Genomic DNA, 27,603 nt, shown 5'->3' on the forward strand with positions numbered 1-27,603 from the left:
GCCAGTCGAAAAGGTGGAAATGGTACCTCTTGGTTTCACTTCCTTGATTGGTAGAGAAGCCAAGTATTTTTTCTTTTCTGTTCTTTCCTTCTTTTTTACATGTGTATTTATTGAAGTACAGTCAGTTTACAATTCCTGGTGCACAGCACAGTGCTTCAGGCCCACATGAACCTATGAATATTCGTTTTCATATTCTTTTTCACCGCAAGTTACTACAAGATATTGAATATGGCTCCCTGTGCTGTGCAGTAGAAACTTGTTGTTCATCTGTTTTATACACAGTAGTGTGTATCTGCAGATCTCAAACTCCCAATTTATCCCTTCCCACCCCATTCCCCCGGCAACTGTTTTCTATGTCTGTGAGTTCAAGTGTCTTTTCAAGGGTTAAGAGCTGACTTGTAATTCTTCTTCTTTGAACTACCTCTTATTTTCCTTTGGGAAACTGTCTTTTTCAGATTATTTGTACTGATCTTCACAGGCACTGGCTGTTGATATCGGAGGTGACCAGGAGGACTATGCGAGGTGCACACACCCGTGTCCAGACGAGGAGCTCTGGTCTGCACACGTCTCTGCGTCTTTCTCAGTTCCCCGCAGCCCTGCTTTGTCCTTGGGTGGCTGCCCTCACAGGGGCAAACTGGTCCGACAGTTTCTGAGCGCCGAGCATAGGGTCTGTTTGACTGAGAGCAAGGAGCTGATGGGTCAGAAACCCCAGGGACCAGCCCTGGAGCCGGGTTGTCCTGCCGATCACCGGTGCTGGGGAAACGCCAGCTTCTGATTGGACCAGGCTAGTGGAGGGCCGCCCCCGCTGTGGAGGCTGGAGGAAAGGAGAGGGGTCAGGACGCCCAGTTTGTCACCAAGGGCAGTGGCCCGGGCTGTTGTGCCTTATGAATATCCTCCCAGCTTTGTTTAGTTCTTTGGCCTTAAGGATCATAGTGTGTTTGTAGACGTCCTGTTAATGAAAATCATCCAGTGAATGGGTCCTGAGGGCTTGTGTGTTCCAGGAACAGGGAAGTCCAGGGAGAACAAAGCCACGGCTGCCTGCCTTCCTGAACTAACAGAGAAGGGCAGTGGTGATGCAGGAAAACGGACGTGGGGCGTTAGGAGGGCCTAGTCCCAGGTATCTGCTGAGCCCCTGGGACGTGCCCCGCCACGTGTGGGTCCTTGGCTTCGTGCAGGAAAGAATTCAAGTGCGAGCCACTGTTGAGTAAAGGTAGGTTTATTTAGAGAGACACACACTGCATAGAGTGTAAGGCAAGGGAAAGGCCAGGAAAGAGGTACAGAAATTGGGTGCTCAGGTTAAAGTGAAAGTAGGCACACACTCCACAGACAGAGCGCGGGCCTTCTGCAAAGGGGAGAAAGAGCGCCAAGGGCCTCTAGGCTGGTGGTGTCAGTTTTTATGGGCTCAGTAGCTTCACATGCCTACAGGTGGGACCATTCCAACAGCCCTGGGGAGGGGGCTGGGATTCCCAGGACTTGGACCACCACCCATCCTCTGGCCTTTTGCGGTCAGCCTCAGGGCTGTCATGGCGCCTGCTGGCGTGTTATTCGATCACCTGTTACAATGAGCATACAGTGAAGCTCAAGGTCTACTAGAAGTCAAACCTCTTAATCCTCAAGGCCAACTGGGAGGTGAATCTTCCACCATTTTGGTGTTAAATTGCTGTCATTTCTTGAGTGGCTGTGTCCTGCCCCCTTCCCTCCTGTCTCAGTGATAAGACTGGGAGAGGCCCTGGGGCTTGGGGATCAGGCTAAGGGAGGCTTCTAGGCAGATAAACCACCTGGAGTTGAAGGAGGAAGTAATGAGATGGCCGCACTTAGGCTGACAGACTGCTTGTTCGTATGCTCACCCTTAGAACGGTCAGCACACCTGACCGGCCAGGTGCTACTCACAGCTCCAGGCCCATTGTTTAAACCGAAGCTATTGATCTTACTGTTTCTACTTTATTCCAGTCATTGAAAGTGATAATCCTGCTTGGTCTCTGAGTCCTTTTCCAAGGAGAAGGTCACAGGACTGTAACCTTACAAAACAGCCTGAATTACCAAGAAGACCACCTCTTGAGTGCTCACGAGATTCTAGCCTCTGCAGAACTGGTCTCCTGGAGGCATCATGATGCTGCTCTAAGTCTTCTGATGAGAAAGTGATTCTGTTGCCTGTTACGATGCTTTACTGTTTGAGCTGTGGCTGTGTACCCACCCCACCCCATCCCCAAGGGGGTGCACAGTGTTGAAGGCAGCAGCCTGCTGGGAGTCCCCTTTGCCCAGCGAGGTAATAAAGCTGCCTCTTTTCCTCTAAGCTCCAAAACCCGGGCTCTGAGTCATTTGGCTTGTCAGGGACGGGCCGATCTTTCGGCGGCAGAGTGTGTGTGTGTCTGTGGCGGGTGGGGGGTGGGCACTGAGACCCTGATTGGAAAATGGAGGCCCCTGAAGGGCTCCTTGTGGGCGGTGGGGTCATTGTGTCAGGCACTCGGTGCTGTATTGATGATGGCTCTAAATGAGGTGTGATTCTGGAAGCAGGCCAGCCCCCAGGGTACACAGATGGCCAGGGAGGTGTTGGGAGACCCCAGAGAGAAGGGCTGAGAATGGGGCGCCCACCCCTGCGGAGAGAGAGGAGCTGCTCTGGGGAAGGAGGGACGCGTGGCCGTTCCGTTTTGGAGCTCTGCAGACGTCAGGGTCCAGGTGGCTGTGCTGAGGGGGACACCGGGAAGTGCTGGACATTCCGAGCCCTCGCTCTCTTGCTGGGTTGGGGCCAGGATCCCGGGTCCCTCGTGCCCACCCAACAGGAGAAGTTGTCCAGGCTCGTTACTGAACGCAAGCGCGTGCTCCTGACACACCGGGAGGCCGAACACACGGAGACATGAGTTTGCAGCAGAGAAAGGTTTATTGCAGGAGGATGGGCAGCTCGTGCAGAAATGTCCCTGAAGTCCCCAGAGGGTTTCAGCTGCGCAATTTGTAAAGGCCGGCTGAGAGGGGGGCTTCCTACGTGTGTGATCACCTGCACACAACTCTCTGATTGACGGTGATCAATCCTTAGGTGCCGGAAGGTCTGGGGGCTGAGTGCTCAGGATCATCAAGTAGTTAACTGCCATTTCCTGGTGGTTTTAGCATCTGAAAAACTCTGGAAATATGCATCAGACAGTTATCTGGGTCCTTCCAGAGGAGCTGCAGCAGAGGCTATGGGGGAGGGGTCTGTCCCGGGGAGGCCCTTGGGTCTTGCTGGGTTACTTGCCCCACCTGGAGCAGGAGAGGACTAATCCTGGACAACGCTCGAGGGAGGAGTCCGAGTCTTCCTTCCTGATGTTCACTTTTCCGAGACGTGACCCATGTGCATCTGCCTTTGTAGATTCTGAGAACAACCTCAAGGCGACATCGGCCCCAGAGGGAGAGATGGAGGGTGGACAAGAGCTGATGGAGGACAGCAGCTCTTTCTCATCCCTGGGCTCAGATGATTGGCAAGAAGCCCCAGGCAAGCCCTGTTTGGAAGCCTCCTGGCAAATCCAGACGGTGAGTGCCCGGCCCCTGGGGAAGGGGGTCTGGGAGGAGCGGTTCTGTCCATCCGTGCTCTTCAGGGACGCTCTTTCCTGCTGTGGTTTCCTCAGTGGCTGAGCGAGATCCCCACGTCCGTATGTCCTCTCCAGGACGGCCTCCCTTCCCTGCTGTCCAGCCCCTTGTCCCCTGCGTCCTGGGCTGTGGCACAGCTGCCTCCTCGTGCCTGATTCCTCGCAGGATCCCTGTGTTCTTGCCCCTCTGGGGCCCCACCTCTTCCTCCTAGCAGACTCAGCACGCGTGTCTGCCAGAAGCTGGGTCTAGGCAGGGTCTGGGTGCCTAAGCTTCTGCCATGTGGGTGTCTGGCTCTTCTCTGGGCCTTTTGCATGGACTGTGCAGGCCCTGAGGTGCCTCCAGTCTCCAGGGGAAAGTCGGGTAGAGGGTGCTGGGGAAATGCTGCCAGCCAGACGCTCTTCTTCAAAGGGGAGCCGAATCCTGTCTCTCTGTGAGGGTCAGACCCCGAGAGAGCGTCTCCTAAGTGAACCAGGCTGGAGCCCAGGGGAGGCTTGCAGGGAGTTACCTGGACAGATTCAGGGAGGATGGTGGGGGAGAGGTCCCCGCGCCAGAGTCCAGCCTGTCCACACGCAGACGGCCGTGTCTGCTCCCTGGTCTCCTGCAGGGCTGACAGGGACAGTATCTCTTTGTCTGGGTGCTCTGGTGTCCTGTCTGGTCCTCAGTTGTTCCCTGTGGCTGGTGGGGTGGGAAGTGCTGCGGCGGCTGTGTTTGTGCACACTTGTGAGTGTGCGTGTGTGGTACATACATGCGTGTGTGCGTGTGAGTGTGTGTGCCCTGCCCCTCGGACAGTAGTCTCCAGAGCAGCATGGCCAGCTCTGAGCCTGGGCCACGAGGGACACTGAAAATTTGGGCAAACTCTCGAAGTGAATGTCAAGGAACACAGACCGTTAGGAGGTGAATGCACGTGACACTGCGATTGAAAATGGTATTGAGCCCAGCGGGATTAGGGTTTTTTGGTTTTTTTTTTTAATGAGGGGGAGGTAATTGGGTTTATTTATTTATCGATATTTGGAGGAAGTACTGGGGACCAGGACCTTGTGCATGTTGTCGACTGAAATAAATGCACAACCTGAAAGTTGAGGGTTATGTTTTCTTTGGCGGGAGGACTCTGAGCCGCGATGACAGCCTCTCGGATGCTCTGAGGGACTGCTCCGAAAAGTAGGGGAGGGGCTCGGATATATAGGAGCTTTACAGCACAGAGCAGGTAGTTGGAACAATAAGATTGCTTTCTGTCTAAAGAAAAACAGGCATCTCAAGTTAAAGAACTTAGCACTTTTCTCTGTGTGGGAGGAAGCAAACATTTGGGCTCACTGAATTCATTCGTTTGACAAGCACCTAGCTATGGAAGGCCAGTATCTTGCCCTTGATTATTCTGAGTCCACTCAGGGCACCACTGTGAGTGGCTGCAGAGGCCGGGCTGCAGGCTTGTCTTCACTGTTGGGGAGGGGGTGGGTGTGTGGCAGCGGCTGAAGACTTGATGGCTTCAGCATTCTTTGTTTCCTGATATGGTTTGCAGTATTTTTCGTTCACAATGCTAAGCATGTGGTCTACCACTTGAGCTATACCCTCCTCCCCCGGGGCTTTTTTTTTTAAAAAACCTTGATAGTGTATGTTTAAGGCTCTATTGGAAGAAAAAAGTGGGCAAAAAATAACTAAGACAGTTGCGAAAAATAAAAGCCTTGGGTGGGACTTGCTGTACTAGACAAACAAAAACATGTTACAAAGCCAGTCATTAAAACAGCGAGTCCTGGGGGGATCAGCATACCAGACCGACTACCCAGAAACAGACCTTGACGTGTACAAAGCCAGCTGGAGAAAATATACATAGATATTTGTCTGACCCACGGATGGAGAAAGATTTTGTAGTAATTAAAGCGAAGTAGAAAAATATAAACAAAACACTGGTATACTTGACTCTCGAAGAAGTCTTAAGACAACTGAACACCTCACGTGAGAAGCACAAATGAAGGGCAAACAATTTAAGAACTGTATGGAGAAAAGATTTGTATTTACCTACAAATTTTTCTAGCAAAGAATGAGGCGCCTCAATATGTCAAAAGCTCTTAGAAATCAAGTACAAAACAGGAATCTCCCCAAGAGAAAAACGGGCCACGACAGATACTGCAGACCATTCAGAAGATAGAAGTGCCACGAAAGGCATGAATGTCCCACCTCACACTGAAAATTAAAAGAGCTTCAGGGTTGTATATTAAGCCTGTCAAACTAAAGGACCGGTTTATTTATCTGTTTTTATATCAGTGGCTAACAATTGCGAGTCTCAAACTCCTAAACTTACTCCTTTAATGAAAAAGAGTATAAAAACAAATGCATGTATGTGTATGTGTGGCTGGGACACTGCCCTGTGCACCAGAAACTGGCACATTGTAACTGACTGTACTTCAATTAAAAAAAGAAAGGACTGATTTGAAGCCAGCGTTTGTAGCCATGGGACAGGGTTTCTCCCTGCGAGTGAGAGTCATGCGTTGGGGCCACCCAGCAAGGCAGCTAGCTGCCTTTGACCTGCTATTCTGCTGTTCTGATTTTAGTGTAAGAAAATAACCTCAGAAAAGCATGTGAGGGTTCAGCAGAGGATTTCAGTACAGCCTCAGTGTTTTATGGCCAGACATTGGAGTCCACCTAAATATTCCACCCTGAGGGTGTCATGTGTATCATTCTTGTAGCAGGAAGCACGGCGGCCTCCAACTGTTACTTCTGTCAGAGATTAAAGATGCGAGGGAATTCTTTTTTTATTGTTCTTTACTTTTTTTAATTGAAGTATAGTTGATTTATGGTGTTTCAGGTGTACAGCAGAGTGATTCTGTTCTTTTCCAGATGCGCTTCCCTTGTAGGTGGTCACAGACACTGAACATAGTTACAGTAGGTCCTTGTTGTTTACCAAGATGTGAGGGAATTCTTTTTTTATTGTTCTTTACTTTTTTTAATTGAAGTATAGTTGATTTATGGTGTTTCAGGTGTACAGCAGAGTGATTCTGTTGCACGTATGTGTCTGTTCTTTTCCAGATGCGCTTCCCTTGTAGGTGGTCACAGACACTGAACATAGTTACAGTAGGTCCTTGTTGTTTACCAAGATGTGAGGGAATTCTTGCAATCAAGTCAGGTAGGTAGATAAACTTAATTGAGTGACATCAGCAAACAAGGCAGAGAAGAGAACTCTGAGGGCCTGTCCCCCCAGAGAAACACCCCAAAAAGTGAGCAGAGCTGTAAGAAAAAGCTTTATTGGAACTCTGGAAAGTAGCCCAGGGTTTGTAGTAGCCAGGCAAGTGCAGGATCAAGAAAAGGGGCTTGGCCGGTAGGAGAGCTCTGAGGTGCTGTAACTGAGCCGTGCGCTCCCCTCCCGCGGGCAGGGGCTCTCAGTAGGCTGGTTCTGGTGTTCTGATGTGGGCTCCCGGCTCCAGAGGGGCCGAGCAGACCTGTCGCCAAGGAAGTGTGCTTGTCTGTTATGACCTGTCTGGGGGTTCCCGAAAGGAATGTCCCTTATCTGGAACTAACTCTAAGGATGGAAAAGCAGCTGTGCGGAGGGTGTCCCTCGAAAGCGCTGAAGGCAGATGGAAAGGTCCTGTCTGCCCGGTGGAAGGTGCCAGCTGGTGTCACCAGCAGACATGCCGGAAGCCTGGGGTGGGTGCAAAGACAAAGGTTCCTCTAGGGAATAAGATTTTGAAATGGCTGCCACAATTGGTGGGCAGGGAATCTAGAGAAAGCCACACGGATGCACGGGCTGCTTCTGGAGGGACGAGAACGTTTGAATTAGACGGAAGTGACTGCGGTGTGGCGCTAAAAGCCACTGAGCTGTGCGCTTTGAGGTGGTAATTTTAGGTTAGGTTGTGACCTTCACCTCAGTATGAGAAACCTGCATAGTATTGTCACAGAGGGGATCTAAGAACAGAAGCCTGAGTGCGCACGTGCCCGTACAGGACAGGAGGCCAGAGGCAGGGAACAGAGGAGCGCTGGTGGCGTTGTCTGTGATCAGCTCACGGGGGCTCCTGGGACCAGTCTGAGTCCCTGCAGTGGCCCTACGTAACCCCGACAGGGAGTGGTGTGCGAGTTGTCAGAAGGGCCTGCGACGTCCTGACAGCAGTGGGCAGCCGTGCAGGGGAGCCAGGGAAATGGCCAGAACCAGGCCCCAGGCCACTGGACTGGCCTCCTCCCAGCCCAGCAGTCATGGGGTGGGTGCGGGGTGTCGGGGTTTCAGGGTCGGTGGGGCGCTCCCGTCCTGCCTGCCCTTTCTTTGGTGGCCCTTTGATGCTGACCAGCTGGGTGGCTTTGCTGGTTCTTGCTTCCTCTTGAGAGCCTGATGGATTGATTCCCCACCCCCCGTCGCGTTAGCTCCCCGCCCACCTTCCCCACGAGGAAGAGGCGCGCTGGATGGAGCCACCCAGGGGTGGGGGGTGGGGTGCTTTGTGCCTGAGCCCTTCTTACCCACGGGGCTGTTCCAAGCGCCTCTCAGAGAATTCCCCTTGCACGCAGACTGTCTTCCCTGCCTAACACTCCATCAGAGGCTGGTGGCCTTCCCCCTGGTGCCTCCCCTGAGGGCAGGGCCAGCCTGAGGCCCCATCTGGGAGGCCCAGGTACTCCATGGACCCACATCCAAGGGCCTCACAGACCTCTCTCCTCATCTGCAGCAGCCGTGGTACAGGAGCTGGGCCTTGGTTTTGGGCCCAACTGCCCTGTTGCTGGGCCCTGGCTCTGCCCTGTCTTTCCTGGTGGCCTGGGGCACATTAGCAAGGCCCTCTGGGCTCATTGCTTCCTCGGACGAGGAGGAGGCAGGAGGGAGGAGGAGATGATACAGGGCCGGCTCTGTACCTCCCAGGGTGCACCATGCCTGGCATGGCCCCCACCCAACCCCCATGGTTCCCGAGAGGCCCGGAGACCTGGCCTCAGGTGCTGGGCTGCCTGCCCCTTCCAGGAATGTCCCCACAGCTGCCCAGACATTGGGATGGCGCTTAGGGAACCAGGCCCCAGGCTTGCTTGCACACTTGCAGGCACCAGCTCCAGCATGGGGCAGTTCGCTTACACGGATCTGCTCCATGCGCCCACCTGCAGGAGCCCCTTCTTGGGTTCCCTACACCCGGGACCCTCTGCCTGCTGAGCCTGGATGCCCAGAGGGGCTGGGGAGCTGGCTCAGCCCTAGCACGAGGGCAGCCCTGCCTGGGGCCTGAGTGAGGGGTCTGTTAGTTTCCGCTGGAGCGGTGCTCGTGGTCACCCTGCCCTGTCTGAACATGTTTCAACAGGGAGTTGCTTCAGAGGGTTTTGTAGGTGCAGGAGACGGCACATCCGATGAGCTGGAGACGGCCAGTTCCTCTCCCTGCAAAAGAAGAAAAGAGGATGCAGCCCTGTTTGAGGTCACTGCCGCCACCGAGCGGGTAGGTTGCCTAAGTGGTGGAACACGTGCCTCCCGCCAAGGCTTGCATGGGGACAGCCCACGCCCTCCCTGACTGCCGTCAGCTGGCGGGCGGTGCGCCTCCTGCCTACCTGGGCTGGTCTACGCAGTAGCCGTTGCCTCTGTGTTTGGCTCTTGTGATGCTGAGATGTTCTGCTGACATTAAATTTCAGCTTTATTGTGTGTGACCCCCATTCCACCATCCATCTTTTTATTTATTTATTTTTTTAGGGGGGGTTATTGGACTTATTTACTTATTTTTAGAGGCGGTCCTAGGGGTTGAACCCAGGACCTTGTGCGTGCTAAGCATGCGCTCTGCCACTTGAGCTGTACCCCATTTTTTGTTTATTTGGCGACTGTCTCCTTTGGCACATGGGAAAACTCATCCCGAAAGCTCCACAGGCTGCGCAGGAGTCTTTTAACGGAGAAGAGCGGGGGCCCGGGTCTCCCTTGGGCCAGGCTCAGCCTCTGCTGGGGCCTCTGCAGGACCCCCTCCCTCCTGGGGCGCTGCGGCCGCCAGGGCCCAGGGCCGTGGGCCTCTGTTCTGCACTCTGGCTGTGTAGCTGGAGCCGCTGACTTCAGTGTCTGGTTTCTGGAAGCTCAAGTCCTGACTTCTTTCACTTTCTGTAGCCTTTGGGGAGTATTGTGGGCTTCACGAACAGTGTCAAAATGGAAACTAAGCTAATACTTGTCCTGAAAGTGTTTTTGCTTATGAGGAAAACCAGCGAGGCCTCAGACCCTGAGGAGCAATGTTTGCGGAGCCTAGTCTTAGTCTTTCAGAGTGGAGACTCCCCTGAGTCAGGTGGCCACTGACTCATTTGAGAAAGATTTATGGAGCAGCAGCTGCCAGCGGGGCACCAGGTGTGGGCTTTGCCTCTGGGCTTGAGTCTGTCGATCAGTTGGGAGCGGAAGCACCTTGTAAATACAGCAGACATCAGCGCACGAGCTGGAATTTCAGACGGAAAATGGGGGGAGGGTGAAGAGCTCATTCATCACCTACCAGCACAGGAAAGCCAAACTGCAAGTAAAGTTTCCCCGGGGAGAGGGTTCGTAGCATGAAGAAGGCAGTGCTGGGCTCAGATTTGCACATCCACTTGGCCAGTTAGCTTGTAGACGTAGCACCGCTCCCAGCAGGTTTGGTTTGGGGTTGTTTTTCTTTGTTTGGAAATTGACAAAAGATGATCTCAGGTCCATCTGGGGTGGAAGCTGGCGAGAATTCCTACAGAGAAAAGCTGAACAGTCCGTGGGAGATTTGACACCAAAATGTGCTGTGAGCTCATAGCTCATAGCGACACAACATCCTGACGGAGCAACAGGCACGCAGCGGGGAGCGCCCGGACCCACGTGTGCACCCGTGCGGCAGTTTAGCTCCTGATGAAGGTGGTGTCACGAATCTGAGAGTCGAAGCTGTGTTGAGTGAGGGGTGTCTGAGCCACAGCTCACCATTTGGAAAAAGCTGCTCTACTCAAACTCAGCCCTAAAATAGATGCCAGATGGGTTCACTATTTTAATGTGAAAGACACCCTGGAAGATCTAGAAAACAGAGGCGACTGTTTATCAAAGTAGACACTCGCAAGCTTCACCGGAACACCTGCGTGAATGCTGACGTGGCCGTGTGGGTATTCCAGGTTCTGGGTCCCAGGGGACCACTGGCGACTGTGGGAAGCAGGTGGCTGGAAGACTGCAGTGAGCGACAAAGGGTTCACAACTGCAATGCATAATTAGTCCTTTCAGAGAAAGAAGACATCAGCGCACTAGCGGAACAATGGGCATCAGAGGCAGTTCACGGGAGACGAGGAGAGCAGGCAGGGAGCCTGGGGGAGAGCTCGCCTAGAAGGGTGAGCAGAGGAGAGGCGCGCCCACCTCCCCGGGGCCGCACGTTGCCTCTGATGGGTGGGGTTTGATTTGTGTTAAAAGAGGGTTTGGGCTGGGGGCTGCCGCCCCAGGTGATGTGAAGCCCACCGGTTTGCTGTTGGGGGCTGGGCTGAGGTCTGGGGTCCACGCGGAGGGCTGTTATCGTGGTGTCACCCTCTCCCCCAACAGTTGTCTTCCAGGAACTGGGGCACGTCCCTCCAAGGGTCCTTCCTGCATTTACACAGCCGCACCTCCCAGGCCCTCCAGGTTCTGCAGCGTCGCCCACCTCGCTGTGGCGGGAGCTTCATTGTTTCTTCCCTGCTGACGGTGCCCCTCCTTCTGGAAGGCAGGCCTGATGCAGGTTCCCTGGGGAGGACGGCGGGCACCTGTCCACAAGGTCCGAGGCTTCCTGCCACCCCCTGTGATGCCCCTAGGGATGAGCACCTGCCATGCTGGGGCCCCCGAGTGAGGTGCCACGACACGGCAGTCTGGTGCCCTGAGGACACTGTGGCCCAAGTACGTCTACCAGAGCCTGACGTCTGATGCCACCAAGGCTGTTAGAACATTGCTTACCTTGACTTACTTGGGGCTACTTTAAAGTTTGAGTATTTTAACCATTAGAAATATTTCGGTTGCAAAAAGTTGAAACCCTGACCCGGGTTAATTAATATGATGAAGAGAATTGTCACTCACATAACTAAGAAATCCTCGAGGGGACCTGGCTGCAGGAGAGGCTTCATCCAGGCACCTAGAGGATGTTCCTGAAGTCCAGGTGCCCCTCTGTGTCTTCGCACTGCCTTCCTCATGTTAGTTAGCTCCTCAGCCTCTCAACCGCTGTTCCAACACTCTGGACCTTTCCACAGCTATTCACCTTCCACTGCATTGTGCAGGGGCCAAAAGAATGCCACCTCTGGGGCCCCTGGAGAGAGAAGAGGAAGTGTCTCTGAGGGGAAGCTGCCTTTGTTTCTGAGTGACTCTGATTGGGCCACTGGCTGGGGTGAGGCTCACCCTGGGGCTGGAGTAGAGTTAATCCTGCTTGAATCACTTGGCTGAGAACGGGAGGTTCAGGGGACCGTTTCCTGGAGTTGGGTGGGAGGGCGGGAGCAGGACGCCAGGCAGCAGGGAGGCAGGGGAGGCCTGAGGACCTCTCCGAGGCTCTGGAACTGGTCCAGTCAGGCCCCCAGCAAATCCAGCCATCCCGTGGTTCCTTGGGCAGAGATTCTGCCACATCTGTTTCCTGACGGTCTCTCACTTCCTCCTCCCGGTCCCTGTGGTGGAGTCGTGGTCACCGTTGCAGCTGGCGAGTAAGCGAGGGGCGGCACTGATCCTAGTGACACCAGTAGTTAGGGGCAGCCTGAGCTTTCTGGTTCCCATCCCAGGTTCTTTTCTCTCGTTGCTTTTGCCATGACACATCTGAAGTTTATAGAAAGGACCCCCCCCCCGCCCCACTGAAGCATCGCCCACATGCATCTGCCTGGTTCTACAAAAGAGACGATGGAAGCTGAGAAAGGTTACTTGGATCTGGAGAGGGCGGGAAGGACGGCTGCAGGGGGGTTCAGGCAGTGCCTGTGGGCTAGAAGGACGGGCTTGATCAGAGGCCGGGTGGAAAGGTGCCGCGGTCCTCGCACAGCACTGCTGTCAGTGCAGGCGGGGCCAGAGGACCCCGGCAGGTTTGGGCTCACCTGTCAGCCTCGAACACTTCGGTCTTCGTCAAGCAGCCTCACTGACCTCTGTCCAACTAGTCAGTGTCCCCACCTGTCGCCCCCACATCCTGCTGTGGGTGCCTCCTTGGAGTCCCCAGCACCACCCCATGGGTGCTCCTGACACAGCACTCAGGTGAGTGAACGGGGCTGGCTTGCCTTCCCCCAGACCGGGGGTCTCCTCTCTGCTGTCCGTTCCTGGGAGGCCTTTTTTTTTTTTTAAATGGAAAAACATTCATTACAAAATCAGAGGTATATTTTGACCCAAAAAATTCCGCAAATTAACAGACTGATTTTTTCCTGGTCCGTTCTCATCAGGCAGGAATGAGAATAGCCCCTGTGTGTACATGTGGAGCCTTTGAATCAAGGTGTGACTGGTGTCGTGTGAAGTGTGTGTGCGGCCTCGTAACCCTGGCCAGGTCCAGACAGGACATTCCAGGCCCCAGAAAGCTAGCTAGCGTCCCTTCCACGTCAGCAAACTCTTCATTTAAAACCTGTTTTAATGAACTATTAAGCCCAGCATAAAGGGCGTTTGTAACACAGATGCAGGATTAACAAAGTGAATGCTCACCCCCTACCGTCTGTCATAAGTATGCACATCATCAGAGCTCCTGGGGTCTCCTCTCAACTGCCCCCGCCCACTTCCCACTCCCAGGGGTCATGACCCACATCTGTGCCTGCGTTCCCAACCAGTGCTTAGTTTTGGCACACGTATTCCCACCAGTGCAGTTAGAATTACAGAGCACGATAATTAAGAATTTTGACTTTTGTCAAAGAAAAAGTTAGGCTTTGGCCCCAAGCCTTGCTTTACAGGTGTGCCAACAGCCTGAGGTCTGCCAGCAGCCCTGACTGTAGACCTCTGGGGGCACAGGGCACACTCACACCCCCATAGATGTGCGTTGAGAGAACTCCCAAGTCGCCTGTGCAAAATCTAAATCTTACTCTAAAAGTTTTGAAGCAGCTTCTGAAAAGCACAATCAAATAGGAATAAGAAAAGGAGGAAACGAGGTAAAGTGGAGAAAGGAAAATTGCAAATCAGAAGTCAAAGCCGGTCCTTGGATCTGAGCACAGACGGGGCTCTGGGCGAGGGGAACGCGGCACTTTCCGAGGAATGTGCTGAATGGGACAGAAGCGTGGGGGCACCTCCAGGGGGCCTGGGATCGGTCTGGACCCTGTGGCTGCAGCAGTGCGGAGAACAAAATAAAGGTGTATTGAGTTGTAGGGCGACGGTTACTAAGGAGGGAAATGCAGCAGGTGGAGTTCTGGGAAGCTCTGCTCTCTTACTGAGGGTGTCTGGATGGTCTGCTGGGGTGCGGGGCAGGGCACTAGGTGATGGAGTTGTCTGGGGAAGAGCCGGCAGGGAGACGGCCTGATTGTATGACTTAGTGAGGACCAGAGAGCTCAGGAGGCGGGGTCCCACCTGCACGGCCACAGTGGGCCATACACATGGGCAGAAGGAGCCAGGGGGAGCGTGGCCCAGAGCCTGTTCTGGGGGGCAGGGTAGGCAAGTTTGAGCAGGTGTAGGACTGGCTAGTTTGAGTAATCTTGGTGGGCTCTGGACTGCGGGGTTGTCTAGCTGTCCTGCACTTGGCCCCTGGGTGCCGCAGGGCAGGACATGTTGGCTCGGAGGGAGAGGTCAGGAGCAGGTCAGGGGTGTTGGTTGGTTTGCATATGAAAGGTCTGTTCCTGGGGAGTCATCTAGTCCCTCTGGGAATTAGCTCGCCTTGGCGGGGCGGCCTCTCTGGGACTAGCAAGGCCTCTGAAAGCATCTTAAAATACAGAAAATTTAAAAACAAGATTCATCCCGGAGGCCGGGGCAGGACAGGAGTGAAGCTGGCAGGTGGTGAGGACCGATCGTGCAGGGTCTTCTGGCCACGCAGAAGCTTGGGTTCTGGGTGAGCAGGTTGGCCTCGGAGCAGCCGAGGCACTGGCCACTTTCACACAGGCGGGACCCAGGGATCTTTGCCAAGTGGGCGAGACCGCCTTCTTGGACTCAACCTTGCCTCTTCCCTGGGAAGCCTCCGAGTCCTCCCACAAGCTGCAGCCGTCTGCCTTCAGACTTTTCTCTCCCGTGAGACCGTCAGCTCCGTTGGGGAGAAAGCCTTTACTCTCTTGTTCCTTGTGCTTGGGACAGAGGTCCTGGCTCCCGAGTACACCACTGTAGGACAGAAGTGACTTGATTTAAGCCAGTTTCAGACTGAAGAAGGAGGAGATTCTGCAAAGGGCTTGGGGTCGTGGGTCTGCACGCGGCCTTCTGTGGGTCGCCCCCACCCCCGCCGTGGTGTCCAGGGCGGCTGTGTGGGAGGGGACGCTGGCGCCCAGGCGCCCGGACCAGCTGGGTCAGAGCTGGGCGCGCAGGGTGGGGCGCTGCCTGCCCTACTGCCCACAGCGCAGGCCTGGAGTGGCAGCAGCTCCGTGGAAATGCAGAACCTTGGGTTCCCCAGATGTGCAGGTTGGCAAGATCTTGAGATCTGTACGCCCTGGAAGCTGGAGAAGTGACCACCTTAAATGGCCTTCCTTCAGCCTCCTTCCACCATGCTGTTGGCGGGTGTCTATGCCAGGCCGGGAAGCCGCCCCCCAGGGGCGGCCTGTGCGCGTCATGCTGGTCGTTTCAGGCAGGCTGGCAGCAGGTCAGGTCAGGACGCCTGGAGGAAATCCAAGAGCTGACCCAGAACAAGGCCGCCCACCCCACGCGCAAACCCCTAGGTCTTCCTTCTCTCCCTCCCGGAGACTCAGCCCAGGCGGGGTTGGGGGGTGGGGTTCACAGGTCACCAGCACTTAATGAACCAATCCAGCCCCGCAGGCCCTTGAAGGGCCCGCCACTCGCTCTTCATGTCTGATTCTGAAGTCGGAGACTGGCCTCTGAGTGAGGATCTCCACGCAGAGGCGGGATGTGCCAGCGCGGGTGCAGGAAGCAACCACTCAGACTTCTGTTCGTGTTCTGTTTTGTCCATGATACAAACCGCGGGACCTGCGCGTGCCGTCTGATGTTTGAAAACCGTCCTCACAGGGACATCCCGTCAGAAGGAATTGCACCTGGGGTTCTCAGCTTGGACTTGGCTGAACGGAGCGTGTGACCTGCACAGGTCCCTCAACCCTGTTCACCACTCCTGTTCACTTAGTGTCTCAATTCCATTCTTTCCAAGCAAGGAAATGGCAGATTTAGCAGATGTCAGGTGGTTTGGTGGAGCTAAGCGTGACAGAAATTGAAAGGCAGTTGGAGGAGAACATTGGTGAGAGCAGAGTGAATCTGAGAAGTAAAATTTAGTGTCTCTTTTTCTGTTTAGAGCAAAAGGAAGAAAAGGAAGAAAAAGAATCAAAACGGTCCCACAGCTGCAGAGCTGGACTCCTTGTCCCCGGCCTCCTTGGGCCCCAACAACCTGAATTCGCTTGCAAGCCCTGGGTTCCAGGACACAGCCCCACCCCAAAGCCCAGCTCAGCGGGGTGGTCCCACTCGCCAGCCGAGCCAGCCCTCAGGTGTGGGCGTGATGCCGCAGGAGGCTGGTGACCACCCTCTGCAGGGCCAGAGCTCGGGAGGGACAGAAGCAGCCACGGGCACCAAGTCTCCAAGCAGCCTGGCATCCCAGGACCCAACTCAGGGAGGAGCCCTCCCGGAAGGGAGGGGCCACCACTCCCTCCACCCCTCCAAGGGCAAAGGCCTCCCCACTTCTGCCAGCGAAGGCCATCCTCAGGAGAAAGATGCTGCCCAGAAACCCCCACTGCCAGAGCCAAAGGGGGGCTGCTCCAAGCCCGGGGAGGGGCCTCGGACCTCCGCATCCTCCGGGGTGAGTCATCAGAGGAGTGAGGCCTGGGGTCGGTCCGCCCTGCCTTCTGTGCCTTGCTGTGCTGTGCGGCTCTGACAGCACCTCCCTGTCTGGCAGGGCCTCCACTAGGACTTGCTCCCGGGGAGGGAGCTGTGCGAGGGGCTGCCCCTCCACCTTGCCCTGCTGACCCCTGCCACTGGGCGGGGCGCAGGTGCCGACCCTTCCACTGCCAAGTCACAGTTTCCCTGTCCATTTTGTCATCTCTGCCCTGAAGTTGCGGGGTCTTTATTTCTTCCAGGCAAGTGATACTGCAGCCAAGCCAGCTGGTCCAGGGAAAGGGGCTGGGAAGGAAGTTAAAAGTAAGACTGAGAAAACAGAACAGCCGCCCACAAGCGCCCCTGCTTCCCGAGGCCACCGCCAGGTAAAGTGTCTCGTTCCTGCCTGGTCTCCTCTCTCTGGGGAGCCATCCTTGTTCCTGCCATCTGTCCCACGGTCTACTCCTTTTGGCCGCGGTCCTTCCACAGCTCAATTTAATCATTTGGTGAACATGTGTCAGGTGCCGAGGGTGTGGCCCAGAACAAGGCCACCTCCTGCCTTCTAGAGCTCACATTCCAGAGGAAGAAAGACAGAAGTGCTGAGGGGAGAAGGGCAAGGGGCGGGGGTGCTGGAACTGGGTGCCAGGCTAGCCTATGGGTATCTGGGCACACGCAAAGGCCCTGAGGTAGAGTGTGGAGGGCCTGTTCAGGGAGCAGCCAGGAAGCTGGTGCTCCCATGAGGAAGTGAGGGAACTAGGGGCCTTGATGGTGCTGGGGAGAGGGCCTTCCGCGGCTGTGGTGAGTGGACCTGAAGGCATTTGAAGGTTCTGAGCAGGGAAGGGGCGTGTCCACTCCGGCCGCTGTGAGAAGTGACCATTGCTGGGGGCAGATGTGGAGGCTGGTCGTAAAGGTCGGGGTTGGGTTCCTTGTTCCAGGAAGCCACAACCAAGGACCAGACTGCTGTTCCAGGAGGGAAAGGAGGTGAAACTGAGAAAGCCAAGCCTCAGGACCCAAAGAAGCCAGAGGGGAATGGCAGGAGCGATGCAGCTGCAGTGAAAGGGAAGGAGCAAAGGAACCAGAGCGCCCACAGAGCTGAGGAGAGGTGGGTGCGAGCCCGCCCCGCCCCACCCCGCCCCAGGGGAGGGTCCCAGGAGCTGAGGAGAGGTGGGTGCGAGCCGGCCCCGCCCCACCCCGCCCCAGGGGAGGGTCCCAGGAGCTGAGGAGAGGTGGGTGCGAGCCCGCCCCGCCCCAGAGGAGGGTCCCAGGAGCTGAGGAGAGGTGGGTGCGAGCCCGGCCCCGCCCCAGAGGAGGGTCCCAGGAGCTGAGGAGAGGTGGGTGCGAGCCCGGCCCCGCCCCAGAGGAGGGTCCCAGGAGCTGAGGAGAGGTGGGTGCGAGCCCGGCCCCGCCCCGCCCCAGGGGAGGGTCCCAGGAGCTGAGGAGAGGTGGGTGCGAGCCCGCCCCGCCCCAGAGGAGGGTCCCAGGAGCTGAGGAGAGGTGGGTGCGAGCCGGCCCCGCCCCACCCCGCCCCAGGGGAGGGTCCCAGGAGCTGAGGAGAGGTGGGTGCGAGCCGGCCCCGCCCCGCCCCGCCCCAGGGGAGGGTCCCAGGTTGCCCTTTTGTTGACTCTTCCAGGAGAGGGAAACACTTGGGAGGGAGGCAGGGGCGGGGCATCTGTCCCAACTCCTCGCTTGGTTTAAAAACTCCAGCACACAGTCCCTGGGGTTCTGGAGGCAGCACGGGCCTTAGAGAAGTCAGGAGAGAATCTATCGTGTCCCAGAGTGCTAACCCACCCCCACCCGCCACTGCCCCCCGCCCCTCGGAGCTGTACGGAGGTCGGCCCCACCGTGCCCACCCTCCTCCTCCACTGAGAAGGACAGCCTGGGGACCCGCAGGGCAGGCAGTCTGTCTGAAGTGTGAACGCCCTGCCGAGAAACGGGTCGCGTGTGCCTGCGTGTGTGCACGTGGGTTTTGTGCACTCGAGTGCGTCCACGCGTGTGTGCGCGCGCTCGGAGGGGTAGACAGATCTAGATCTCATCAGTGTTCTCTGTGACGTGCCTCCAGCCCGCTGAGCTCCGCCGAAGGAATCACGGTGTACTTCCATGCAATCGTTTCTGAACAATTCGAATTCGACCCCAGCAAACACAAAATATTTGTCAGGGGCGGAGAAGAACTCGGGAAGCCCAAGTGGAGTCATGATGTTTGCGAGATGTACTACACCAAGTGAGTATGCCCAGTGCCCCTTTAAGAAATGTGCGGAATGTCCCGTCTTCGGAATACATTGAGACCGTGACCCAGATCGGGTCGATCGAAGTCTTAGAATTTTTGGAGGGCGAATGGTCCGAACAACTGTTCCCCATATGTAAGTCACTTCTAGTGACACCTCACCCGGGCCCGCCTCCTGCTGCCTTCAAGGGAAGCGGTGCCCGTTCTGGAAGCGTCGTCTTGCTCAGCAGCAGTCTGTGGCTCTGTGTCTGCACGCCATGCTGTGTTTGGGAAGAAGTCAAGTTTCTGAGAGAGGGCTTCCGGATAACCAGCTGGCGTCCTGTGTGTTCGCAGGGACTTAGGTAAAAACAGGTGCCTTGTGGAAGGCAGCACCGTCATTTCCAGGCAGCACGTGGGCACGCCCATCCCGTACAAGTACGTCATCTCACGAGGCAAGGGCACAGTGGATTATGAGTTCATCTACAAACCTCAGCAGAAGGAGGGCGAGCACGTGAACCGCTGCCTGAAAGTCAAGCCTTCCCTTCTGGGCTCGGGAGGTAAGTGAGGTCTGGGCTCCTGATCGGGGCTCAGAAGGGCTGACCTCTAGTGCTGGGCTGCCCCTCTGGGGAGCAAAGGCTTTCCTTGGTCCGCGTGGGTCCTCTGCTCAGCACTGGCCCTGTCCCAGCCCCTGGTTCTGTGTTTCATAAACCTGAGTTTGGAAGCATGTTTCTGATCAGTTTAGCTGAACCGCTCACTTACAAGAGGAAACAAGGAAAAGGATTTTTAATAAGGGACAGGAGAGAAGATGTCACTGCTGGGTAGGAAGGGGGCTGGGGCAGAGAAGGGCCGCAGTGAGCGGGGGCGAGGGAGAGGGACCCGGGGCTGCCAGGACCACGCTCACCCCTCATTTCCAAACGGCGACGGTGGATGAGAGAGCCATCCAGCAGAAGCTGGCAGGGGCCGGGTCCCCGTCCTCTGCTGTCTGCCACCACTGTCACCCCTCTGTTTTCTTTTTACGTTATTCTCCGTTTCTCTTTCTCTTGTCTGTATCTAGTTTTTTTTCTTCGCTCTGTGCGGTATCAATACTGCATGTAGTGTGTGTGTGCTGTGTGTGTATGTTATGTGTGTCTGGTGTGTGTGGTGTGGAATGTGTGTCCAGTGTGTGTGTGTATGGTGTGTGTGTGTGTCTGGGATGTAAAAGTAGGGTGTGTGTGTGTGTGTGTATGGTGTGTGTGTCCAGGGTGTGTGTGTCTAGGGTGTATATGTAGGGGGTGTGTGTGTGGTGTGTGTGTGTGCACTGTGTTTTATATACAGAGTCTGTTTGAATTCTACTTTTAGGAACTTGCTCAGATCTTCTTTGTGGCCTAATTCCTGGCCCAACATAAATACTCCATGTGTGCTCAGAAAGAATGGATAATCAATTTGGGGGACTCAAAAGTTTTACGTATGCCTACTATGTAAAGCCTATTTAATATTAAAAACCTTATTTAAAAAGACTGACCTGTCAGCTTCTGAGAGAGATGTTCTCGTCTGTCACCAAGATCAGGTGCTTTATTTTGTTTATTTATTTATTTGGGGGGAGGGGGCATAAAATGATAATTTTATTACACTCATGGATTCGGTGGGTCAGGAGTTTGGATGGAGTTTAGCTTTTATATCTGGTAGTGTGTTTCTGTTAATCCCAAACTCCTAATTTACCCCTCCCACCCTCTCCCTTTCGCCTTTGGTAACCGTAAGTTTGTTTTCCACATACGAATCTGTTTCTGCGTTGTAAATAAATTCATTTGTATTTTTTTTAGATTCCACACATAAGTGATATTATATGATATTTATTTTTCTCTGACTTACTTCACTTGGTATGCTCATCTCCAGGTCCATCCATGTTGCTAAAAATGGCATTTCGTTCTTTTTTATGGCTGAGTAGTATACCATTGTATAAATTTACCACATCTTCTTTGTCCAGTCATCTGTGGATGGACACTGAGGTGCTTCCATGTCTTGGCTGTTGTAAGTAGTGCTGCTGTGAACCCTGGGGTGGAGGTGTCTTTTTGAAGTAGAGTTTTCTCCAGATACATGCCCAGGAGTGGGATTGCTGGGTCACACAGCAGCTCTGTTTCAGTTTTTTAAGGAAACTCCAACTGTTCTCCAGAGTGGCTGCACCAGTGTGCACTCCCACCAGGAGCGTAGGAGGCTCCCTTTCCTCCACATTCTCTGCAGCATTTGTTTTTTGCTGGCTTTTTGATGCTGGCCATTCTGGCTGGTGTCAGGTGACACCTCACTGTGGTTTTGACTTGCATTTCTCTGATAATTAGCGATGCTGAGCATCTTTTCACGTGCCTGTTGGCCACCTGTATAGGCCTTCTTTAGAGAAAGGTCTGTTTAGGTCTTCTCTCCATTTTTTTGTTGGGTTGTTTGTTTTTATGATACTGAGTTGTATGAGCTGTTTGTCATTAAACAGATTTTTAAGTTGGAGAGTAACTCAGAATTGCCAAGCAGCTTTATTCTCATGTGCTTCCTTAATCATGATACTGTTCCAAGTAGTGTTTTTCAATAATTATATTTTGCTAGCTTTTTTTTTAAAATGGATGTTAGAGCTTTTTCCCTTCTTCTTTCAAAGGCCCATGGGCACTTTAACTTGTTACTTCTCAGTGTGGGCTGCTTTCTTGTTCAGGTGTCCTGTTGGTAGGTTGACATTAGAACTCCTTGGGAAACGGTACCCAGGTCAGGTGTTTTAAATGGGAAGGAGGTGAGTCATAGCAACCAATGGACAGGCTGGTGGGAAAGCTGGGGTGGTGGTGGCTTTCCGCGTGTCTGGAGGTCACTGATTAAGCCGAGGTTGGGAAGTGTCCCAGCCCCTGGCATCATCAATGCAGGTGATTTGGGAGGAGTGTCTGGAAGGCAGTGGAATTTTGTTGATTGAGAGGTTCTATGCTTTGCTCCCTTTGGTGTGGTGGTGGTTTATCTATGTTAAATTAGTATAGATTTCATTAATCCCAATAAACAGAGAGAGTGAGGGAGATGTCTTTCCTCCCCTCTTCCTCTTTCTAAACCTCCTGTGAGCACTCTTGTTGGCAGAAACACTGGCGCGGGGGTGGGTGGGCAAATAAGGTTCCACTCCAGCCCTGTGATACGGGGAGACCCGGACAGCAGAAGTGCGTGCTGGTGGCAGAAACAGCCACAGTTAGGGCTCTGTCCCTTCGAATGCTGTCCGTCCTGTGCTGTGTTCTGCCTGAAACGGATTCTGGTGTGTCCGTGTCCCTTGCCCACCCTCCTGGCCTCGTTGCTCTTGGCTTTTGTCCACCTCTGCTGTCTCCTCTCAGATTCACCCCTTGCAGCGACTAACGTCTCTGTTCTGCTGGACTTTTGTTGGCTTGTTTTTCTTTTTTTCCCCATAGTGTCTGATCTTCTTTAATCAAGGAATTCATCTCACTGGCATTTATTGTGACTGTCGATGGAAAACTCACTTTTGACAAATTGTGTCTTTTCTGTCCACCTTGTTGCCTTGTTCATTTTTGTACTTTTTCTGACTTGGATTATCTTTCTCTTTACTGTAGGGGATAGGAACGTAAACATTTCGTTTCTACTCTTCCAGTAGATTCCCCGAGACCAAGATCATTAACATCCCTCCCTGCCCCAGTGTCCTGGGGTCGGGGGTGTCCCCTGCCTCCCCCTCCCCCTCCACGGCACTGGCCCGTCCCAGGCCGGCAGCCCTCACTCACCTTCTGTCTGGAAGGGCATTTTTATAAAGCCAAGAGAGACCCTCTGTGTCCCCCAAGTGTGAGGAACATAGCAGGAAAGGCTTCCATGGGAGGTGAGGCCTGAGAGATTGGAGTGATCCTGGGCAGGGCAGGGCGAGTATGGGGCAGAGATGGGCAGGGAGCACTCCAGCAAGACAGCAGGATGAGTGAAAGGAGCCGGTGAGGGGCTGGGCAGAGGCTCCGCCTTTCTGACTTTCCCGTTGTTCTGTGTCCACATTCTCTCTTGTGACTTGCTGACCTCTCTGTTTTCTAATTATTTGATGATTGACTTTCCTGGGTTTTCTAGGTCTACACTCGTATCATTTCATCTGGATATAAGGGCAGCCTTGGCTCTAGCCCTTGACCTGTGTTGAGGGCTGTCTCATCTGCCGTGTGACCCGCACCGTCCTTCACGGAGTGGGCGCCACGGTTCAAGGGTAGAGGAGATGAGCACTTGCACCGAGTAACTTACCAAAATGCTGCACAATTGCTACTGAGTGACGTGGTTTCAGGATGAAACTTTTGACCCGTGTGTGGTCATTTTCTAAGGAACTCACGTACCAAGTGTGCTGAGCCATTTAGTTCGACAAAGACATCTTCCAGGTGTTTTCAGGGTGGCTGAATCATGTGGCCTCGGGCCTCACTCGAATCACAGTAGGGTGCCTAGGATACCTGCCCTAAACCCAGTTGTGCTTCCCCTACAGGGAGTGCTCCCCACCGTAGGGCCCTGTGTTGCAGGGACCCTGTGTTGCATGCCTGTGGATGGGTGCCTGGATGGAGTACGTGCTGGCTGCCTTCTTTCTGTTTACCACATTCTGTGGTTTTCCTGTCTTCCCTTCCGTGGGTCCTTCATGCTGTTTCTTCTGGTCAAGGCCAACCTTCCAGGGTGGGCTGTCCAGGCCCGGTGGGTTTTGGTGCCCCTGAGTGTGATGTTGCCTTTTTATTCTTAGATTGGCATCAGTACGATGATATAATCTGTATGAATTCCCCTGGGATGTGGCAAAGGATGAAGGATCGTTTAACAGACGGTACGAGGAAAGACTTGGTGAAAGGGAAGCAGATTGCGGCTGCAGTCATGCTGGACGGCATTTTCAGCATCCTCGAGACCTGGAACACCATCAATTTAAAGAGCTTTTTCACCCAGTTCCAGCAGTTTTATTCTGTCATCCGCGTGCCCATGATTTATGAGGGGGAAGAACAGCAGTGGAGCGCCCTGCAGTACAAAGAGGAGGAGGTACCGGGCTCGGGTGTCAGCAACAGCTCCCTTCTCTCGCCCTGGGCGGTCAGCACCACTCCGCTCTCCCGGCCAGATGACCCCTAGATTCAGTGGATCTGGTGAACGAGGGCAGGTGGACCTTTCAGTCCCTTTCCCCTAGCACCACCTCTTGGGAATTGTTCATCCTCCCCATTTTCTTCTTCCTCCCACCCCCCTCACCTGGCTCCACCCCCACGCCGGTCCCACCTCCTCGCCTGGCCCCACCCCCACGCTGATCCCACCCCCTCATCTGTCCTGTAGCAGAATGGAGAGAAGGGTGGCCCCTTCTTCACTGCATCTTCACCTGCTCTGTGCCATGGCTTAGGCATTTTTGAGACATACCTGGAGCCACATCTGAGATGACTGGTGAACCCTTTTAAGCCATAAGCCTCAAGGCCCCCACCTGAGAGCCCCTCCACCACGCCAAGGCCTCTGGACACACCACTAGTGGCACCTCCCAAAGGCCCGGGGAGGGGCAAGCTCGGGGCTTAGCGGGGAGGCAGGTGGTGTGACCCCTCCACAGAGTTCTCCTTGCCCCTCAGGCCCTGGCCCCCCTGCCCAGCTGAAGGGGAACTAAGGGCAGGGATGGGCAGCTCTCGTCCTCTCTGGTGGATTCAACGCCATGGCTCTCGTGTCTTCTTTTTCTCCTGGGGTCAGGTGAAGAGGCACCTGTGGGAGTGTCTGAAAAGGAAAATGGCACCACTTCTGGAACGGAGTGGGGAAGCCCTGCCTGAAGCCTGCCCAGTGAGGAGTAAATTGAGAATGGGCCTGATCGCCCTTTTCTCAGCGGAAAAAATTGAGTTACACTTATCGGCAAGTGACCTGCGCTCACTCTGTCTCCTCCTTTGCTCCAACGCCAGTTCCCCAGACGACCTTCGCAAAGACCTGATCCACGTCCTTGAAACACCTCAGAGGTAGTGTGTGTGTGTGTGTGTGTGTGTGTGTTTGTGTGTAGAGATTTTCTAGCTGCATCTCATGGTTTTCATCTGATTACAAAAATCAGTGCTTGTCATAGAATGGATGAAAACATGCAGGGAATACAAACCCCCCGTGACGTTGCTGCTCACTGTTAAAACATTTACCCCGTGAGCCTCTTTTCTAGCCTCTGTGTGCTCTGTCTTCACTTTATTTCCTACTCTCTTGACGCCTGCTTTGAAGAAGCTTCATTCTGTATCATGACTCAGCCCTGCGGACGTGCACTTGGGGAGTCGTGGTGAGACACGGGAACCCCGTGGGTGTCCTCCCTGCGGCCTCTGCTGCCGCCGTTCCCCGTCCCGGACCCGGGGCCCCGCTCGAGGAGTGGAGGCCGCGGCCTGGCCTGAAGGCATTTACGTTTCGCTGGGTGGAGGGCACCACCTCAGAACCCTCTGATGATCGAAGGGTTTTCTGTGCAGCTGTTTGAATTGGACTGGAGGATAATATTGGGTGGCCCTCCTTGAGCAGCAGGCCTTATAGGGCACCTGCCTCGTGGTTTTGCAAATTTCGAACACCCAGCTAAACCCTGTTCCTTTTGAAAGAGAGACGAAATGCTGGCTGAGGTACTAAGTTGGTACCAGTGTTTCCAGGCCTGAAAAAGCATGCCTGTTTTGTGATTGTGGGGGACACGCCAGGTGTTGGTTGCAAGCTCCCCGCTTAGGTGATACTTCTTAGATTTACTGGTGCCAGGCGGCCTGGGCGTAAGCCCCAGTGGTGATCACGGGCCTCCTGCACCTCCGTCCCCTCCCTGTCAGGGGGGATGGGAAGATGCCATCGGGAGCTTGCTGTGGGGCTTCTCGAGGGCCTGCTTGGAGCCTGAGGATTTGTGGGGATGCCGAGGGGGCCCTTGTCTCCCCTGAGCCCAGGTTTCTCCTTGACTGGTCACTCTGTGCTCTAAAACCCAGAGTTCTCTTCCGTTCTGGGCAAGGAGCTGGCTTTTCCCTGGGAGGCCTCTGACCCCCAGGGTGAGCCTGACACTGGCCGCCCTGGTTCACGGCGGGGTCCCTGTCCCCCTTCCCAGCTAGAGAGTGTCCCCTGGCTCATGGCAGGGTCCCTGTCCCCTTCCTAGCTGGCGAGTGTCCCCTGGCTCACTCGGAGTCTCTGTCCCCTTCCTAGCTGGCGAGTGTCCCCTGGCTCACGGTGGGGTCCCTGTCCCCTTCCTAGCTGGCGAGTTTCCCCTGGCTCACGGTGGGGTCCCTGTCCCCTTCCTAGCTGGCGAGTTTCCCCTGGCTCACGGCGGGATCTCTGTCCCCTTCCTAGCTGGCGAGTGTCCTTGGTAAACTTGTGTCAATTGTGTGTGGACGAGAAAGAGGATCTTTGGGTGTGCATCCTACCTGTGCTGCACCACTGCATGCAGCTGTCCCCGCCAGCCAGGGACCCTGGCTTGCAGCCCGAGGACGCCTGGGCAGCCCTCGAAGGCATCTCCTACTCTGAATATCGAGAAGAAAGTTCAAGTCGGTAAGTTGTAGAGCTGCCCTTACTATGTAACTCTCGGAATCATGAAACTGCTTCCAAGATCTCCAGTGGGCTCTTAGGACCCCTGGTTCCTGCTTCTAGTGATGGAAACGATGTACTTCTTTACAAAGTTTTAAACATGCAAGAAATAATGTGCAAAAATGCAACCCCGGGGTAATCATTGCCGTCAGTGCTTTGGCAGGTGTATTTCCAGGGTTTTCTCCAAATGTGGGTATGTGGCTGCTTTATATGCTGAAAAAAACCCACAGAAGATAGATTATTTATTTATATTCATTTATGTTTCTTACAGTTTTATGGTGCTGTAATTGACATGCAGCCCTGTGTAAGTTTAAGGTGTACAGAGTCATGATTTGACTTAAATACATCATGAAATGATGACTGTCATAAGTTCAGTGAACTTCCTTCATTTCATGTAGATACAAAATGAAAGGAAAAGGAAAAATTTTTTTCCCTTGTGATGAGAATTCTTAGCATCTACTCTGGACAACTTTCACGTATAACACCCAGCAGTGTTAATTATAGTTACCACGTGGTACATCACATCCCCAGTACTCACTTATCTTACAGCTGGAAAAGTTCGTGTCTTTTGACTGCTTTCATCCAGTTCCCCCCACACACAGTCCCCACTTCTATGATAGGCTGTTTGTCCTGTTTTCCAACCTCTCTTTTCACTTCACAGTATTTTGTGCAGGTTTTTTGCCAGTGGATTTGCACCTACTATTATAATGACTGCTTAGTGTTTTGCTTAGCTAGTTTTCTGTTCCTGGACACTTGGATTGCTTCCGCAGTTTGGCTTTGTAAGCATGCTTTGAGGCACTCCTTTGTAATTTTCTCTGTCCAGTTATTTCCTCAAGGTAAATTTCTGAAAGCAGAATTGCACAGGTCAGAGGCTTTGCACATGGGATGGACACATCTGAGGCAGTGAAGTTCCATCTTGGGGCAAGCAAAGCTTTCTTAGAGAAGACACAGAAAGCACAATTCACACGAGAAAAATGGTAAATCAAATTCAAGTACAAAGGTTAGATGAAAAATAAATACAAATCAAATACCAAAATACTAATACCAATGCTCATTTCCGAGCACAGATAACATCTCCCATTTACTTGTCTTTTGTCTGATTAAGCCAAGTCTCACCTGGCTCCACTCCCCCAGACCAGTAAGATCCAGCCTATAGGTTTGTAGGGGTTGAAACAGTGAGCTAAATTCACTTACTGATTTTTCACCGCCATTGGAACCTTTTGAAATGAAAACCAAATTAAGATTATTTATATAATTCTATATATTTTAAAGCCCCTTCAGGGGGCACTAATCTAGAAGAGCAACTATCTAGGAGAAATTTAACTGGAGAATGACAAGCATTGTCATTAGTCCCAAAGATCGTATCTTTCAGGCAAAAGTTGCCTTTAAGTATGTAGTGAACCTTTATCCATGTGTTTCTTGTAGCCTCTGTCACTTCGTGGCACTCTTTATTTTCCAACGGTCGTCTTTTTGGGTCTCTAGGACAGTGTTACACAGAACAGCTCACTGGCCTGGGTTCGCGTAGACTGGTTGACCCAGGGCACTTGCTTATTCACGCATCAAATGCTTAGTTCATGGATTGATGTACCCACAATGGAAAACAGGTTGAAAAAAGAACCGCCTTGTGATCCAG

General features: G+C 53.9%; 1 protein-coding gene across 2 annotated transcripts in view; it reads left to right on the forward strand.

Moving 5' to 3' along the window:
- The window catches only part of RNF213 (ring finger protein 213), a 104,357-nt gene that overhangs the window by 7,779 nt on the left and 68,975 nt on the right, over positions 1-27,603 (forward strand). For both annotated transcript variants that reach the window (XM_072939788.1, XM_072939789.1), the window contains exons 3-11: positions 3,341-3,501; positions 15,798-16,295; positions 16,573-16,695; positions 17,245-17,411; positions 18,369-18,527; positions 18,864-19,066; positions 23,197-23,480; positions 24,159-24,415; positions 25,737-25,934. In XM_072939788.1, coding sequence (XP_072795889.1) covers positions 3,341-3,501; positions 15,798-16,295; positions 16,573-16,695; positions 17,245-17,411; positions 18,369-18,527; positions 18,864-19,066; positions 23,197-23,480; positions 24,159-24,415; positions 25,737-25,934 — 2,050 coding nt within the window. The remainder of the gene's footprint in view (positions 1-3,340; positions 3,502-15,797; positions 16,296-16,572; positions 16,696-17,244; positions 17,412-18,368; positions 18,528-18,863; positions 19,067-23,196; positions 23,481-24,158; positions 24,416-25,736; positions 25,935-27,603) is intronic.

This window comes from Vicugna pacos, chromosome 16 (genome assembly GCF_048564905.1).
Source record: "Vicugna pacos chromosome 16, VicPac4, whole genome shotgun sequence".
Classification (NCBI taxonomy): domain Eukaryota; kingdom Metazoa; phylum Chordata; class Mammalia; order Artiodactyla; family Camelidae; genus Vicugna; species Vicugna pacos.